This window comes from Loxodonta africana, chromosome 21 (assembly GCF_030014295.1).
Source record: "Loxodonta africana isolate mLoxAfr1 chromosome 21, mLoxAfr1.hap2, whole genome shotgun sequence".
Classification (NCBI taxonomy): domain Eukaryota; kingdom Metazoa; phylum Chordata; class Mammalia; order Proboscidea; family Elephantidae; genus Loxodonta; species Loxodonta africana.
The window spans coordinates 49,354,458-49,370,017 of record NC_087362.1 but is presented as its reverse complement, the minus strand read 5'-3'; the positions used below and the strand labels follow the sequence as shown (position 1 = coordinate 49,370,017).

At 44.6% G+C, this 15,560-nt stretch overlaps 3 protein-coding genes across 7 annotated transcripts in view; 2 read left to right on the top strand and 1 right to left on the bottom strand.

Moving 5' to 3' along the window:
• SLC7A6 (solute carrier family 7 member 6) overlaps positions 1-7,718 on the top strand; it is a 41,070-nt gene extending 33,352 nt beyond the window's left edge. For all 3 annotated transcript variants that reach the window (XM_010596763.3, XM_003417137.4, XM_023556596.2), the window contains one exon: positions 291-7,718. In XM_010596763.3, the coding sequence (XP_010595065.1) occupies positions 291-385 (95 nt within the window). In that variant the 3' untranslated portion in view covers positions 386-7,718. The remainder of the gene's footprint in view (positions 1-290) is intronic.
• SLC7A6OS (solute carrier family 7 member 6 opposite strand) lies at positions 4,401-13,191 on the bottom strand. Its single transcript, XM_003417138.3, has 5 exons — positions 12,978-13,191; positions 12,577-12,855; positions 6,590-6,796; positions 5,521-5,641; positions 4,401-4,561 (listed from the first exon to the last, which is right to left on the bottom strand). The coding sequence occupies exons 1-5, from the start codon at positions 13,170-13,172 to the stop codon at positions 4,434-4,436; spliced, it is 930 nt and encodes a 309-aa protein (XP_003417186.1). The 5' UTR covers positions 13,173-13,191; the 3' UTR covers positions 4,401-4,433.
• Positions 13,192-13,227: 36 nt separating this feature from the next.
• Positions 13,228-15,560, top strand: part of PRMT7 (protein arginine methyltransferase 7) — a 39,113-nt gene continuing 36,780 nt past the window's right edge. For all 3 annotated transcript variants that reach the window (XM_023556599.2, XM_023556598.2, XM_003417139.4), the window contains exon 1: positions 13,228-13,349. The gene's annotated coding sequence lies outside the window, so the exon portion shown is untranslated. The remainder of the gene's footprint in view (positions 13,350-15,560) is intronic.

Below are 15,560 nucleotides of genomic sequence, written 5' to 3'. Positions count from 1 at the left end.
CCTTTTGATTTTGATATGGTCCCTTTAGTTCTAACTTTAGAGTCCTATTTAGGGGTTAAAGCACTACCTCCTGAAAGAACAGTCCACTTGGGAAGATGAGGTGTCATGCATGAGTCTTTAGGTGGGCGTGGGATGCAGGAGGGTGAGGGTTCTTGTGGATGGGGGTAAAGGCTGGCACAGGGTACTCAAGGGAGCCATAGATGTGTTTTAGGTCAGCCTTGTGGTGTTCACATTGGGGTTGTGGCTAAATGTGCATTTACTAAATCCTGTGCTTCTCTATCTTCATTTAGTGGCAATCACCAGAGTCACCCAAAAGCTTTGCCTTTGTGTCCTGACTGAGCTGGATGTAACTGAAGAGAGAAGGGTTGAGAGGAAAACTGACTAGAGATCACAGCTGACTTTCCCTGAGGCCCAGAAGGGTGGCCGCCAGTGGGTCATCTGCTGAAGTTCAGACGTCAAGACTCTGTGGGCCCTGTGGGGTAAAGGGAGTTATCTCCACACCAGAGCCCAGACTTCCTGGACTCAAGGATCCTGTTTGCCCCCATTATGTAAAGGGCTCAGGATTTATGGCCTACCCAGGTGGCTTCCTCATTGGTAAGGAATGGGAGGAGACTCAGGGCTTGGGGCCACACTGAAGGTGGGGACTTGCAGGAGGTGGTGGGGTGAAGGCTGGAGAGTTGGTAAGCAGGAGTATGATGACCTTTTAGTTTTGTTCCTTGTTTGTAGGTGTAGCTCTTACAAGAACTTACTTGGCGAGTTGTGTTGGGTGAAGAGGGAGCTAGCTTAATAGCTGTGGCTGGTGGTTTCTGAGTTTGACATGTTTCTATAGCAAGGCTGCTTTATGGAAAGTTTTCCTCTTACCAGGCCCAAGCACCTGACTTTAGAGGTCTGAAATATTACCATTTCTTCCCTTGGCTCAAAGTCCGTCCTGGGGAAAGAGCTGTATGCCATTATTTATTGACATTATTTAATTCAGAACACCAATTCTAACAAAGCATTGGTGTTCATTCAGCTACAGGATGCAACAGTCTGGTTGTACTTAAAAATCCAAAGCCAAGTCCCTCTGCCCTCAGAGGTGTCTCTGTGTGGTGGTGGGTCAGACTCTAGCCACACACAGATTTATGCTCTATTTAGCAGTCTTTTGTTGAATCTTACCTCCAAAAGTGAACTTCAAAGACTTTTTAACTCATGTACATACTACGCTTTAGTATATAGATAAGTCACAGATTTATAAGGACCTGGCTCAGGTCCAGCAAGGACAAAGTCATGAGTCAGAGTCTGTTAATACTGCTATTTTGAAGGATAATCCTTTATTTTACTTGAGATCTTAGGTCTTTCAGTTGATAGTAGGTAAACCTTGTTTTTCTGATGTGACGTATCAAGAGGACAGAAACTGTTCTGGAATTTGGGTGGACCACTTGAATTCTTTTGACTGTCAGTGGCTTGGAGAACATCTCATGGTCCCAAGCCACCAATAGATTGTTCCTTTCTGCAAGGGCCAGTGTGAGGGAATGCTGTGCAGGCCCAAGCAAGCCCACCCTGGTGCTACAAGTTGTCATTTGCTTTTCCTGGAAACCTCACAGCAGGCTGCACCCTCCTCCTCTTCCGTTCCTGGCACCAGGTTTTGTTTACACTCTGAGCCTCCTTGGTATGGGTCATTGGCATAGCACACTCCTCCCCTGCCTGCTTCCCCATGCCCCTGAGGTCTGGCGGGGCTGCAGTCTCAGGAAGCTTGGATACTTGTGGGGACTCCTGTTTTCTCCCTGTGGAGATCGGCAAAGACTCTGGGGAAAAAAAAAACTGCTTCAACCTCAGTCTGGCTCATCAGCTAACTGTGAGTGGAAACAACAAACTCTGGTGCTTAGGCTGGGCTTCAGCACCCAGGTCAGGCCAGAGCAGCAGGTCTGGCCTAATGGATCTTCCCTGGTGAGCACCATGGCTGTACTGGATTGTACAACTGTCCTGAGATGCCCTCAGACACTGTCATCTTGGGCCTAGAAGAACTGGCTGGCTTGGGAAGCCCCATTTCCTTAGGTTTTGGAATAGGTCGACAGTAAAGACAAGAACTATGAGGCAATCTCCCTTTCTGACCATTCTCTACCAAACTGGCCCCAGTCACAGACAAGGGAGCAGCTTTGGTGATCTACTTGCTCAATAAAGACAATTTAGGGAAGCATGACCACAACTGCCTTGAATTCAAGGCATGCATCTGTGAGAACATGGGGGGACATTCCTACTGTCATTGTTTGCAGATTTGGATAGAAAATTCCTGACGACAGGGAGTCTTGTGCAAAGACTGACTTGCCTAAACTATGTCAACAGGATTCCTGTCTGAGCCAAGCCGGCACCTGTCCAAGGAATCCTCCGGGTTTAATCCTTTAGGCAGAGTGCCCTTGTCCTGAGGCTCTCTGACCCTGGCTTTGGCTTTCTCCACCTAAGTAAATAACCAGCTAGTCCCAGAACTTGCTGCAGCCCAGTGGCTTTTTGGGGGAAACAATGGCCTCACATCATGCTTAGTGAGCCATACCATCCTCATTACTAGACGATGAGAGCCTCCTTTAACTCTGTACTCCATACAGACTTCTCCCAGGATTGCTTCTATGGGAAGGAAGCCAGAGACTCCCTACAGCATTCAAACGTTATGGTGGAAGTCATTTCTGCTAGGTCTTTGTTGTTTGTCTTCAGAAATCCTCCTGGGGTGCTAATCCCTTTGCACCGGTACATTTATGAAGTTGTCAGCCCTTTAATGCTGGCAAAACTTAATGAGTACATAAACAGCAGTGAGCACATTACAACGGCACGAAGTGGTTTTTAATCCTTCATTTCTATGCCTACAGGAGACTAATAAGTTAAGCAGATGACTGGTATTAGACATGTAAGTTGCTGTTACTTGCAACAATTGTACCTTGACCTGTACCTTTGTGGATAATTAGGATGAGAAACCAATAGTCTTCGTTGGTTTAATTAGCCACAATAGTAGGGCCCTAGGTATGGACAGAATTCAGTCTCACTTTGACAAGTTAACAACTCCATGTAGCTAGGAACTAATGCAGGCAAAGATGTACAAAATGGACATCAAGTAAAAGAATGGGTGGAGCTGGGATGGAAGAGTAGAAAGGTTTATGAAATATTAACAGGAATAGGTGGGAAGAAGGCATCTCACTTGTCATTTGCTCTCCCACCAGTTAGTCGGAGACAAACTGTGCCAGGGAAAGGGGGCATCTTCATCAAAGGTTTTGTGTATTGTTTTCCTAGACCTGCACTATCTAGTGCAGTAGATACTAGCCACATGTAGCTAAATTAAAAATTCAATTCCTCAATCACACCAATCAATTTCAAGTGCTCATCAGCCACATGTGGCCAGTGGCTACTACTGCACAACGCAGATACAGAACATTTTCATCACTGCAGAAAGTTCTATTGGGTAGTGTTACACTAGAAAAAAACATGCCAAGTCGATCAGAGTTAAGGCACTTGCGGTATGAAAACGAGTGGGGACAGTAAGTTTGCTTACAAAAGATACAAATTCTGATGACAAATTGGTCTTATTGACTGTTTTTGTTGAGTGCTGTGAAGAGTGAGCATTTCTCAATGGAAAGTCAAGTTCAGGATGTGCTTTTCTTTTCCCCGTTGCCTTTAGTCCTTAGTGTCAAAGGTCAATTCAGAAACTTCTCTTACTCTACCCCCTTATTTTGTGGGGTGTAAGGTACAGTGAGAAAACACCTAAGATAGGTTGAGAAGGCTTTAAGGGTTTAAAAGGAGTTACTTCCTCTCAAGGTCAAAGTTAGTCTTTACTAAAGACATAGTATCACATTTATGCAGACACTGTTCCTTGGTACCACTGCCCAAGGTAGACAGCAATCTTCACAGCCATTATTAGAGCCAAGAAACAGAAAGGTAGACAGTTGTTAACTAAAACCTCCCACAGTTCAGGCAGATTCTACTTTCTATTCTTATGGCCATTACTATTCAGTCTGTGCTGCTACAAGGGTCCTACTATAGCTTTTTCAGACTCCCTCGATGAAAAGGAACAGACTTTATTGGAGATAGGCAGCCTGGCAATACAGGAAAGCTGAACTTTACTGCTGATGAAACAGTCAGGAGCCCCTCCTCCCTTACTGGCTTCAGAGTAGGAGAACGGGAAAACGTCTACTCACCAGGCAAAATGCCTGGATCGTGAAGCTAAAGGAAGGTTCGTTTTTACTGCATTTTTTAGACTGTAGGGTTACTTCTGATTGAGGCAAAGGGCCCCGACTGTTAGTAGAAAAAACTCACTCCCTTAGCATAGTCTTTACTATGAAGGGATGGTGCTGTTGGATATACTTTTCCCTTACACATGTTAACTAGAAACCCTGAGGATGTCACCAGGGCAGCTCACCCTGCAGTCACAGAGCCCAAAATGCCTGTGGTAGAGCCTTACAGCTATCAGAGGCTCATCCGTCTGAATCCAGGGAGCTGTCATAGCCGAACTCCTTCTGCACATCCAAAGGGTATTTGCTCCACATCTGGGGTCTGCTGCTGCCTCTTTCTTCTTCACTGAGGCCGTCATCTTCATCAGAGCCTAGAACAAGATACCAGGAGTGGGCTCTCACTGTATTATTTTCTAGGCTATCATGAAAGCCCCTTCCCTTCTCAAAAAGGTCTGGTTTTTGTTTCCCATTAGAAAATCCTCGCTCAATAAAGAAAATTTAGTAAATAGATTAAAAAAAAAAAACAACCCCATCTAAAGTCCCTTAACTTTGGAGTATTTTGTCACTCTCCCCACTCCAGTATGGGATTTTTCTGTTATAATATTTGTAGTCACATTGTAAATATAATTTTGTACGTTGCCCCCTTTCCTATCAACGTGTCATAGACACCTCCCCAATAAAACAGTCCTTTTTTTTTTTGATTAACTATTCTTCTGTCATCAGATACCAAGAAATTCTTTCTGTTGGCCCTTACAGTCATCAAAACAACTATGTCGCCCAAGTATCCTTACTCTTTCCCTAGGTACCACGTCTTTCTCCAAATAGTCATAAATGCAGCAACTACTTGAGGTTAGATAGCTGACCTGTAAAGATCCTGGGCCCACTCCTATACCTGGTTCATTGCGTACCTGTGATCACAGATTGACCAGCTGAACCTTTTTCTTCAAGTGTATTTAATACTTTCTTGGCTGAAGTAAGGAAAGGGAAACTGAACTAGATGTTTCACTTAATCCCAACTATTAAGCTGGTACAATATTCTTATTCTCTGGATGAAGAAACTGAGGCTCTGTGAGGTGAGGTAATTTCTCCAAGACCCATAGCTAGGCAGTGACAGAACTAAAAATGTGAATCCAGGCCTGAATGACATTAGGTCCTCAGCATTCTCCTTGCAAACACTGGTTCTTGGGTTTCCTAAAGCCACAGCGGCTTGTGGCCCAGCCGTTGGTGCTACATGGCAGAGAAGGAAAGCCAGACAAGATGTGTCTATCAGCTGTGCTCACACCTCAGCCTGGGCTCCCACCACTCCTTCCCCATCTGGGGTGCGCCCTACCTCTGGAATCTTCGTCTTCATCACTGCTCTCCTCCTCTGGGTACTCGTTTCGCCAGTTATTCTCACTGTTCTCATCATCTTCATCTTCATAAACATCCTCAGGTTGTTGGTCTTCATTTACCTGCACATCTCAACACAAACATAGGCCTAAGTCAAAACATCTAAGGTTATGCTCTTTGGGGGAAGCTATTAGCAGACCAGCTTGCGGAGATGTCATTTACAGGTGCTATGTAAAAAAGGGGCAGACTAGGAGTTAATTTGATTCTGTTGCACAAAAGGCTAGAGTTGTTGTAGGCTACTGGGGGAGGTAGTAGCTCTACCCCACTCAGAATTCAGCTCTAAGCACCATATTCCTGGCAGGAGAGGCTGAACTCCACTAGTACGGAACACATCAGGGTGGGCAGGAGCAATGGCTCTGAGCAGGTAATAGTAGCCATCTTCAATCTCCTGAAGCGCAGCCAGGTGGAAGAGGGAATTACAGATTATGGGTGATGCCAAGGTCAGAACCCAAGCCCAAAGGTAAGGGTGCGGGAAGGCAGGAGGGGCCCTGCTGTGGTCCCAGATGGGTGCCTGACTGCAGCTAAGTGATGGATAAGGGACTTCTCTCACAAGTAAGACAGTTAACTTTTGTCATCAATCATTTTAGAATTTGTTTTAAAAAAATTTCACGATGGCAGTTTTCTTCATCCAAGGTCCCCGTTTCAGATACAATTAAAAAAAAAAATGTTCTTATTCATGTTAAGAATTTTTGGTTTTGGTTTTGTTTTTTTTATTGTAAGTCCCCACACATTTTTTTCCTCCTGAAATTGGGTAGATATAAACAATAAACATGATGTTGCATCTTTGTAAAGGAATCATTAGGAGCAAAAATTAGCACGTAGGTTGTCTCTCACAATTCCTTGCACTAATTCCAGGTTTCTAAAAGGCATTTAGAATAAATTTTTCCTTTTAAGCAAGGACCTGAAGAACTAAGGACACTCAATCAGAGTGGAGCCCAGGGAGACAGAGGCACCCTGACTGAAGAATCAGCTTAAGCTGCCTCATGCCTCCTCCTCATGGGCCCCCTTACCAGCTCCCATTCTTGGCTGTAGGGCTGCACAGAGAGGATGTTTTCAATCCACCCTGGAGTGGGCATCTCCAAGTAGTAAATGTCATACACATAGTCGCCATCTTTCTCTTCCTCTCGATGCCCAACTCCTGGTCCCTCCTCAGAGATGGTCAACCGCTCACGGATCAACTCTGTAGAATTGCAGAGGATCACATCTGGGTCAGACATCTGTAAAAAAAGAAAAACAGCAAATGATATGTGCATGACCCCAAAAATCGAATGTTCCAAGGGCTGGAAACCTAAGAGCAGTGTGAAGGAAGGCTCCCTAAAGTTCTTTAAGTTGGATTCAAAATTCTTATCCCCATGGTCTACCAGTCTCTTCTTCGTTAGCTATAAAATTAAAAACAAGAAGCTCTGTAAAATTAATGTGTGGTCCTATTTTTGAGGTAGAAACTTACAGCCTCCTGATCTTTTGTGCTTGGCTGACACAAGAGAGCATATGGGAGGACTAGCCTGAGAAGGGGAGGCCAGTAGAGCTTGGCCCCAGGCTCTGAGTCAGACCTGCTTCAAAAGGCCTTCTTTGAGCTCCTTTGGTATGATGCTGTCTCCTTAGGGACTCCTAAGCCCACAGCAGTGCCTCTATGGCTGATCCCCAAATGGGTCTGTATTTCTATCACCTGTCACTTGGTTTTTCCTACGATGACACCTTGCATTTACTCACAAACAGGGAGAAGACTCACCTAAAAATCTAATTTCTGCTGGAAAAAACGGTTTGAGATGAATTGCCCCAGACTAGAACTGGCCCAGGTACCGACAGGTTGTATTATCCAGGGCCTTGGTAGCACAGGTCAGTTTGGAAACTAGGGGGACATGTTGCAGATCAGACAGCTAGACATGTTCATTACAGGAGGATGCCCAGCTTGAACCAGACATCACAGAGAGATGTGGGGGGTGTCCATAGCCAAAGCAGATAAGGGGAGACCAAGGCTCTCCATCGCTTACAGGCTAAAGGGAATTCTTTCTGGCTACGTAGTCACAAATTAGAGAGATTTTTTGTGCAGGCTCTTGACCAGCCTCAAAACTGTTTACGAGAAAAGTTCTGGCTCCATCTCACAAGCTCCCAGCCCTCAGTCCTGCAAATTGTGCAGTCGTTAAAATATTTACAAAGACTAGCAATACAGAAAAATGCCAGAGATAGAATCACATACTCAGAAGGAAATGAACCAATTTTATTCCAGCTACCTTTGGGTAGGAGTAAAATGGGTGATTTTTTTTCCCTCTTTATTTTACTTTCTACTTCACTGTATTCTTTTCAGATTTCCTATAACAAACACATAGTACTTCCATAAAAGGAAAATTATTTTTAAGTCTATGTCCATGTGTATGTTTTTCCATATTTTCAATTATTCTATATTCAGCATTTTGCACTGTGAAGCATATATAAGTATTTTCCCATATTGTAAGTGTTCGTGGTTATCAAGTTAATGGTCAAGGTTAATTATATAAGTTAATTTCTTAGCTGCCTTTACCTCTGTATACAACGTTGCAATGAATGTGTCCTTTCTTGCATGAGGGTACTGTTGTATCTACCTCATAGGGTTTTTGTGAGGATTAAACAAGTTAAAAGAATATACTTAGCAGGACACTTGACAGCAATAAGTACTTAGTAAACAGTTGCTTTTGTTAATACTATTTGCTTCTGTTCAATTATTTCCTAGGATAACTCTTGCGGGTGGGATTACTGGATAAGAGAAACTGAACTTTTTAATTTTGTATATTTCCTATTAAACGGTACTCTATTTGCTTAAAACTTAAACCATGTCAATTTAAGGATAAATCCACTATAATGTGGCATAGAAATGTTAGTTTAATTTTAAATTTCTTTAGATTTTTGGATGCCTTTAGATTCCAACCAACAAAAAGAACATTGATATATTTTTAAAGTAGAATAGAATCACATACTCAGAAGGAAATGAACCAGTTTCACTCTAAGCTATTTTTAGAGTTGCTGATATGTAAATCCATGCTGTTTTCCAAAATACGTGCCTCAATTTGAGTGCTACAGCTGTGTAGACCATTTCAATCACAGCCTTGCCAGCAGTGTTATCAACTGCTTTTCCTGCTAGTCTAGTAGGCATAAAACAATAATTACTCTGCACAAACATTTGTGTTTATATTGCTACATTGGAAAAATCTTTTCATATCCTTAAACAGTTTATCTACTAGTTTTTCTAATAAAACTAAATGATCTATTTAATCAATTTTATTCCATTGAACACTGGTTTACTTTAAAAAATTTGTGACTTATTACTACTACAAGAAACTAAAAAGGACCTACTTAAGTGGAAAAACATAGCTTGCTCATGGATAGGAAGACTTAACATAGTAAAAATGTCTATTCTACCAAAAGCCATCTATACGTACAATACACTTCCGATCCAAATTCCAATGTCAGTTTTTAATGTGATGGAGAAACAAATCACCAACTTCATACGGAAGGGAAAGAAGCCTCGGATAAGTAAAGCATTACTGAAAAAGAAGAAGAAAGTGGGAGGCCTCACTCTACCTGATTTCAGAACCTATTATACAGCCACAGTAGTCAAAACAGCCTGGTACTGGTACAACAACAGGCACATAAACCAATGGAACAGAATTGAGAACCCAGATATAAATCCATCCATATATGAGCAGCTGATTTTTGACAAAGGCCCAGTGTCAGTTAATTGGGGAAAAGATAGTCTTTTTAACAAATGGTGCTGGCATAACTGGATATCCATTTGCAAAAAAATCAAACAGGACCCATACCTCACACCATGCACAAAAACTAACTCCAAGTGGATCAAAGATCTAAACATAAAGACTAAAACGATAACGATCATGGAAGAAAAAATAGGGACAACCCTAGGAGCCCTAATACAAGGCATAAACAGAATACAAAACATTACCAACAATGACAAAGAGAAACCAGATAACTGGGAGCTCCTAAAAATCAAACACCTATGCTCATCTAAAGACTTCACCAAAAGAGTAAAAAGACCACCTACACACTGGGAAAGAATCTTCAGCTATGACATCTCCGACCAGCGCCTGATCTCTAAAATCTACATGATTCTGTCAAAACTCAACCACAAAAAGGCAAACAACCCAATCAAGAAGTGGGCAAAGGATATGAACACGCACTTCTCTAAAGAAGATATTCAGGCAGCTAACAGATAGATGAGAAAATGCTCTCGATCATTAGCCATTAGAGAATGCAAATTAAAACCACGATGAGATTCCATCTCACTCCAACAAGGCTGGCATTAATCCAAAAAACACAAAATAATAAATGTTGGAGAGGCTGTGGAGAGACTGGAACTCTTATACACTGCTGGTGGGAATGTAAAATGGTACAACCACTTTGGAAATCTATCTGGCGTTTTCTTAAACAGTTAGAAATAGAACTACCATACAACCCAGAAATCCCACTCCTTGGAATATACCCTAGAGAAATAAGAGCCTTCACACAAACAGATATATGCACACCCATGTTTATTACAGCTCTGTTTACAATAGCAAAAAGCTGGAAGCAACCAAGGTGTCCATCAGCGGATGAATGGTTAAATAAATTGTGGTATATTCACACAGTGGAATACTACGCATCGATTAAGAACAGTGAGGAATCTGTGAAACATTTCATAACATGGAGGAACCTGGAAGGCATTATGCTGAGCAAAATTAGAGGCAAAAGGACAAATATTGTATAAGACCACTATTATAAGATCTTGAGAAATAGTATAAACTGAGAAGAACACATACTTCTGTGGTTACGAGTGGGGGAGGGAAGGCGGTTGGGAGGTTTTTTACTGATTAGTTAGTAGATAAGAACTACTTTAGGTGAAGGGAAGGACAATACTCAATACATGGAAGGTCAGCTGAACTGGACTGGACTAAAAGCAAAGAAGTTTCCGGGATAAAATGAATGCTTCAAAGGTCAGCGGAGCAAGGGCAGGGGTTTGGGGACTACGGTTTAAGGGGACTTCTAAGCCAATTGGCAAAATAATTCTATTATGAAAACATTCTGCATCCCACTTTGAAATGTGGCGTCTGGGGTCTTAAATGCTAACAAGTGGCCATCTAAGATGCATCAATTGGTCTCAACCCACCTGGATCAAAGGAGAATGAAGAACACCAAGGTCACATGATAACTATGAGCCCAAGAGACAGAAGGGGCCACATGAACCAGAGACTTACATCATCCTTAGACCAGAAGAACTAGTTGGTGCCTGGCCACAACCGATGACCGCCCTGACAGGGAGCACAACAGAGAACCCCTGAGGGAGCAGGAAATCAGTGGGATGCAGACCCCAAATTCTCACAAAAAGACCATACTTAATGGTCTGACTGAGACTAGAGGAATCCCGGTGGTCATGGTCCCCAAACCTTCTGTTGGCCTAGGACAGGAACCATTCCCGAAGACAACTCATCAGACATGGAAGGGACTGGACAGTGGGTAGGAGAGAGATGCTGATGAAGAGTGAGCTACTTGTATCAGGTGGACACTTGAGACTGTGTTTGCATCTCCTGTCTGGAGGGGGGATGGGAGGGTAGAGAGGGTTGGAAGCTGGCAAAATTGTCACAAAAGGAGAGACTGGAAGGGCTGACTCATTAGGGGGAGAGCAAGTGGGAGTATGCAGTAAGGTGTTTATAAACTTATATGTGACAAAAAAAAAATTTGTGACTTATGAATCAGTCTGGAATTAGTTTTGGTGAAAGATGTGGCTGTGGATGTTATGCCCAAATTGCTATCCAGGTATACTAGCACCATGATTGATATTTTATGTTTAATCTGATTTATTTTGAATTAAATTTTCATTTTTTAAACTTCAAAAAGTATTAAAAGAAGTTTTTTTTTTTTTTTAATATTAACAGGGAGCATACCTAGGATTGAGAATTTTCCATTTCTGTGGTCTTACTGGGTGTCTTAAGTAGACTCTGCGTTTTGGAAGTGAGGTATAAAACAAAGTTAGCACATTTCCAATGTAATATAGTGGAAAGAGCACTGGATTAAATGTGACAAGACTTGCATTCTAGACCTAAATTTGCCTCAAACTTGATATGCTACCCAGGACCAGACCCAAACCAAACCCATTGCCATGAAGTCGATTCTGACTCATAGCAACCCTATAGGTCAGGGTAGAACTGTCCCACAGGGTTTCCAAGGAGCACCTGGTGGATTTGAACTGCTGACCTTTTGGTTAGCAGCCATAGCTCTTAACCACCGAGCCCCCAGAGTTTCCTGTTACCCAGGAAATAGTCCCTTAACCTCCCTTTGATCAGTTTTCCCATCTGCTCTATCACCCTTTGCTCAAAACTCTCCAGTGATTCCCCATCTCAGTCGGGGTGAAAGACAATATCCTTACAAGTACCTACAAGGTCTAACTGGAATCCTCCCCACAAATCCCTTACTAGTATTCTACAGCTCACTGGGTCCCAGACACACTGACCTTCTTGTGAACACCAGGCAAACTCGGCTTCAAAGTCTTGCACTTGCAGGTCCCCTGCCTGGCATGCCTGTCCCCTAAACACTCACAATGCCCTGCTACTCACCTCATTCAAGCCTTTACTCAAATGTCACTTTCTCAGTGAGACCTTCCCTGGCCATACTATCTGAAATAGCATCATCACCTTTTTCCTCCTTTGTTTTATTCCCCCACATCCCTTATCACCATCTGAAACTGAATTTACTTGTTTACTTTTTCTGTCCTCTACCTGAATGTTAGATCCTCAGGAAAGGGAACTGTACCCATTTTGTTCACTGCTGTATCCACAGAACCTAACAACGATGCCCGGCACATAGTGGGCACTCAGTAAATACCGTGTTTCATGAATAATCAAATGTATGACAACACCATCACGCCAGATGGATCCTCGCTCCCTAAGGTGAAGCCGTGTGCTTCTCTTGAGCCCAGATTCCTAACACCATCCCTCCAGAGAAGCCGAGCACCCGCTTCCAGGCGTGTACTCACTTGGCAGGAACCTGCGGCAGTGGCCTCTGGGTCTCCCTCCTCGTGGACTAGGTCGAAGAGCTGGAAGCCCGCGTTGCTGGCGGTTTCTGGGTTCTCTGGCGGGTCCTCGGACTCCGAGCAGCCCAGGGGACTCCCCGAGGATCGGTGGCTGGAGACCACCCGGTAGCGGCCTTCTTGCCGAATCTCCCGGGCCGAAGCGCGGAGGTCGCTGCGGATGCGCTGCTGGCTGCCTCTAGACGGGCACAGGGCGGCCCGCACAAGCGGCTGGACTGGCTCCTCCTGGGGGACGGCAGGGGAGGGAAATAGCATAAGCAGGGGTTCGCCAAGGGGTGAAAGATCCAATCTCATCTCGCCTGCTCTCCAAGATCCTTTCCCCACCAGCTATATCCCCTGCCTAATACCTGGGAGCGCACGGTGGCCACCAGCTGAAAGACATTATTCTCTGCTGCTCTCGGGAGACCCTCAGGGGACGTCCTCTGAGGCGCTGACTCGACCGTGCCGCCCCGAAGCCGCTTACAGGCGAGGACGAGCGCCTCGGCGGGCTCCGCACTGCGCTTCCGCTTCACCCGGAGCACAGCTGTCCTGCTGACCTCCATAGCGGCTGCCGCAGAGCACTACGGGAGCGCGCGGGGTGAGATGGGAGAGTTTTCAGGGCATGCTCCCGGGCCCCTCCCCCGTCCCGCGCAGCAGACGCAGGGAGGCCCCGCCTCCGCACGCCGGCCACGGCAAGATGGCGGTGGTGGCTGAGAGGAACGGAGCGGGTTCAGCAGCGGGTGAGGCGCTGGGCAGGTTGGGAAGGTGGGGTCTCGGGAGCCTGTGGCTTCCGGTCCGCAACCCCAGGGCTTCGGCAGAGGGACCTGGTGTGGCGTCCTTGGACGCCGGGATACGCATCTCATCGGGACTTTCTAGGACGTTCCCAGTGTCCGCGTGGGGAGGTTTGGAGGGCACTGGCCGTCGGGAGAGCGGGTTATCTGGCCGGCCCTGGCTGTGCTGCCCAGCCGCATCATTGCGGCCCACCGGGCCGGTAGCAGAGCAGATTCTCGGGGACCTGATCAAATACTCGTACTCCTGCCTGTCATCTCTCCTCTGGGGCAGAGACCCGGACCGCAATCGTATGGAGTACCAGCCATTGAACCCCTAACTGGGCCACGGTTCTGTGATTCATGGACCTGCTGATGGGCTCGCCTTCCCCAGTCATTGTGTTCAGAGTTGTAGTTGGAAGCCAGTCTATTCACCACACACTAGCCAGCGCGGTCCTGTGAAAGTGAAAGGAGACCTGCTTCTCAAAACCGTTGGGTGACTCCTACAACGCTTAAAATCAAACATCTTTCCGAAACCAACAAGACTCTGCGTGATTTGCAGAAGCTCACATCTAATCTGTCATTTCTTCTGCTTGAAGTGCTTTAGTCACACAGGCTTTTGGCAGTTTCTGTTTATGCACCTAGTTCTTTATACCTTAGGGCCTTTTCCTGGAAAAGGTGGGATTATGAAATACAAGCATCACTCTTCCTCGGCTTTTAACCTGGCTTATCTTGTTTTTCTATCTTGTAGTCTCAACTTAAATGGCACGTTCCTCAGAGAATCCTCCCATAAGCTTCTCTTCTCTTTTATAGCACCCTGCGTATTTCTTTTCTTGCACTCACATAGACTGTAATTGTTTATATTTACTTTCTCTGCCTCATTAGAGTCTAAACTCTTAGAGGGCAGGACCTCATTTGTCATGTTTATGATGGTTGCTCTGGACCTACCACCAAAAAACAAAAACCCTGTTGTGGTCCAGTGGATTCTGACTCATAGTGACCCATTGGACAGAGTATAACTGCCCCATAGGGTTTCCAAGGAGCACCTGGTGGATTCGAACTGCCAGCCTTTTGGTTAGCAGCCATAGCTCTTAATCACTATGCCACCAGGGTTTCCATACCTAACTCAGTGCCTGGCATATAATTGGTACTTAGTAAATTTTGAATGAATGAACCAAACATCTGCTCAGAAACCCAACTAGCAATGCAGACAGGGCTTGGCATAGTGGTTTCCATGCCTTCCTTGTAAATGACCGTGTGAGTGCATAGTTCTTGGAGAATGAAGGCGCAGACCAGAGAATACCTTCTGAACCTGGATTGTAGGCTCCTTCTGGGAGAGGACAAGTCATAATAATAGATGAGAGGATTTATCCACAGAAGGTGTATGATGCTTACCCAGAAGAGGTTCTTTGAATCATGAGGTTGTTAATAACATGGGACCTGGTTCTGTCCTCAAGTGTTTATTTAGATTTACACGAAACCAGTGATTTCTCTACAGTTCTGAAAAGGCAGACACTGTAGTCCTAGTTATCACCCCTCATTAACATAATAAAAGTTAACATAATAGACGAGAATTCCATCGATTAAAGTTCTTTACTACACTTAACTCTGAAATGACTTCAGAATCCTCGTGGTTCCACATGGACCACAGGATAAGGGTTTCAAGACTCTATAACGTGGACCCCTCAGACGTATTTGACTCCTTGTCCAGTTTCACTTTAGCCAAACTGGTTTATTCACTGTGCCTGACTGTCTAAGCCTTTCTAATATGGTGAACCCCCTCCCTGTGCCCCCAAATCCTGCCCATCTTTTTAAGCCTTCCCTGACCAGTGAGATATGCTCACTTCATTCTCTACTACAGCTTTTATTGGTCAAAGTTTTGTAATGCACATAACAGATTCTGGTAAAGTCTAGACGCTCTGTCGTTTTTTAATTCATACTAGTATATGGGATACACAGTGCTGATTACAGGAGTGCTTTTCATTGGTTGTAGATTGCAGCCCATTGGTGAATTATCAAATCAATTTAGTGGGTCACGACCAGCAATTAAAAACAAAAAAATGAAACAGAAAAATATCAGCATCGCCCATAAACCTCTGCCGTCGAGTCGATTCCAACTCATAGCAACCCTGTAGGACAGGGTAGAACTGCCTGATAGAGTTTCCAAGGAGCACCTGGCAGATT

Excerpts from the sequence above, each read along its gene's own strand:
- SLC7A6OS (XM_003417138.3), bottom strand. The coding sequence starts at position 13,172 with ATGGAGGTCAGCAGGACAGCTGTGCTCCGGGTGAAGCGGAAGCGCAGT. Across the intron at positions 12,856-12,977 it reads TGGCCACCGTGCGCTCCCAG|GAGGAGCCAGTCCAGCCGCT; the intron begins GTATTAGGCAGG and ends GCCGTCCCCCAG. Across the intron at positions 6,797-12,576 it reads CTGCCGCAGGTTCCTGCCAA|ATGTCTGACCCAGATGTGAT; the intron begins GTGAGTACACGC and ends CTTTTTTTACAG.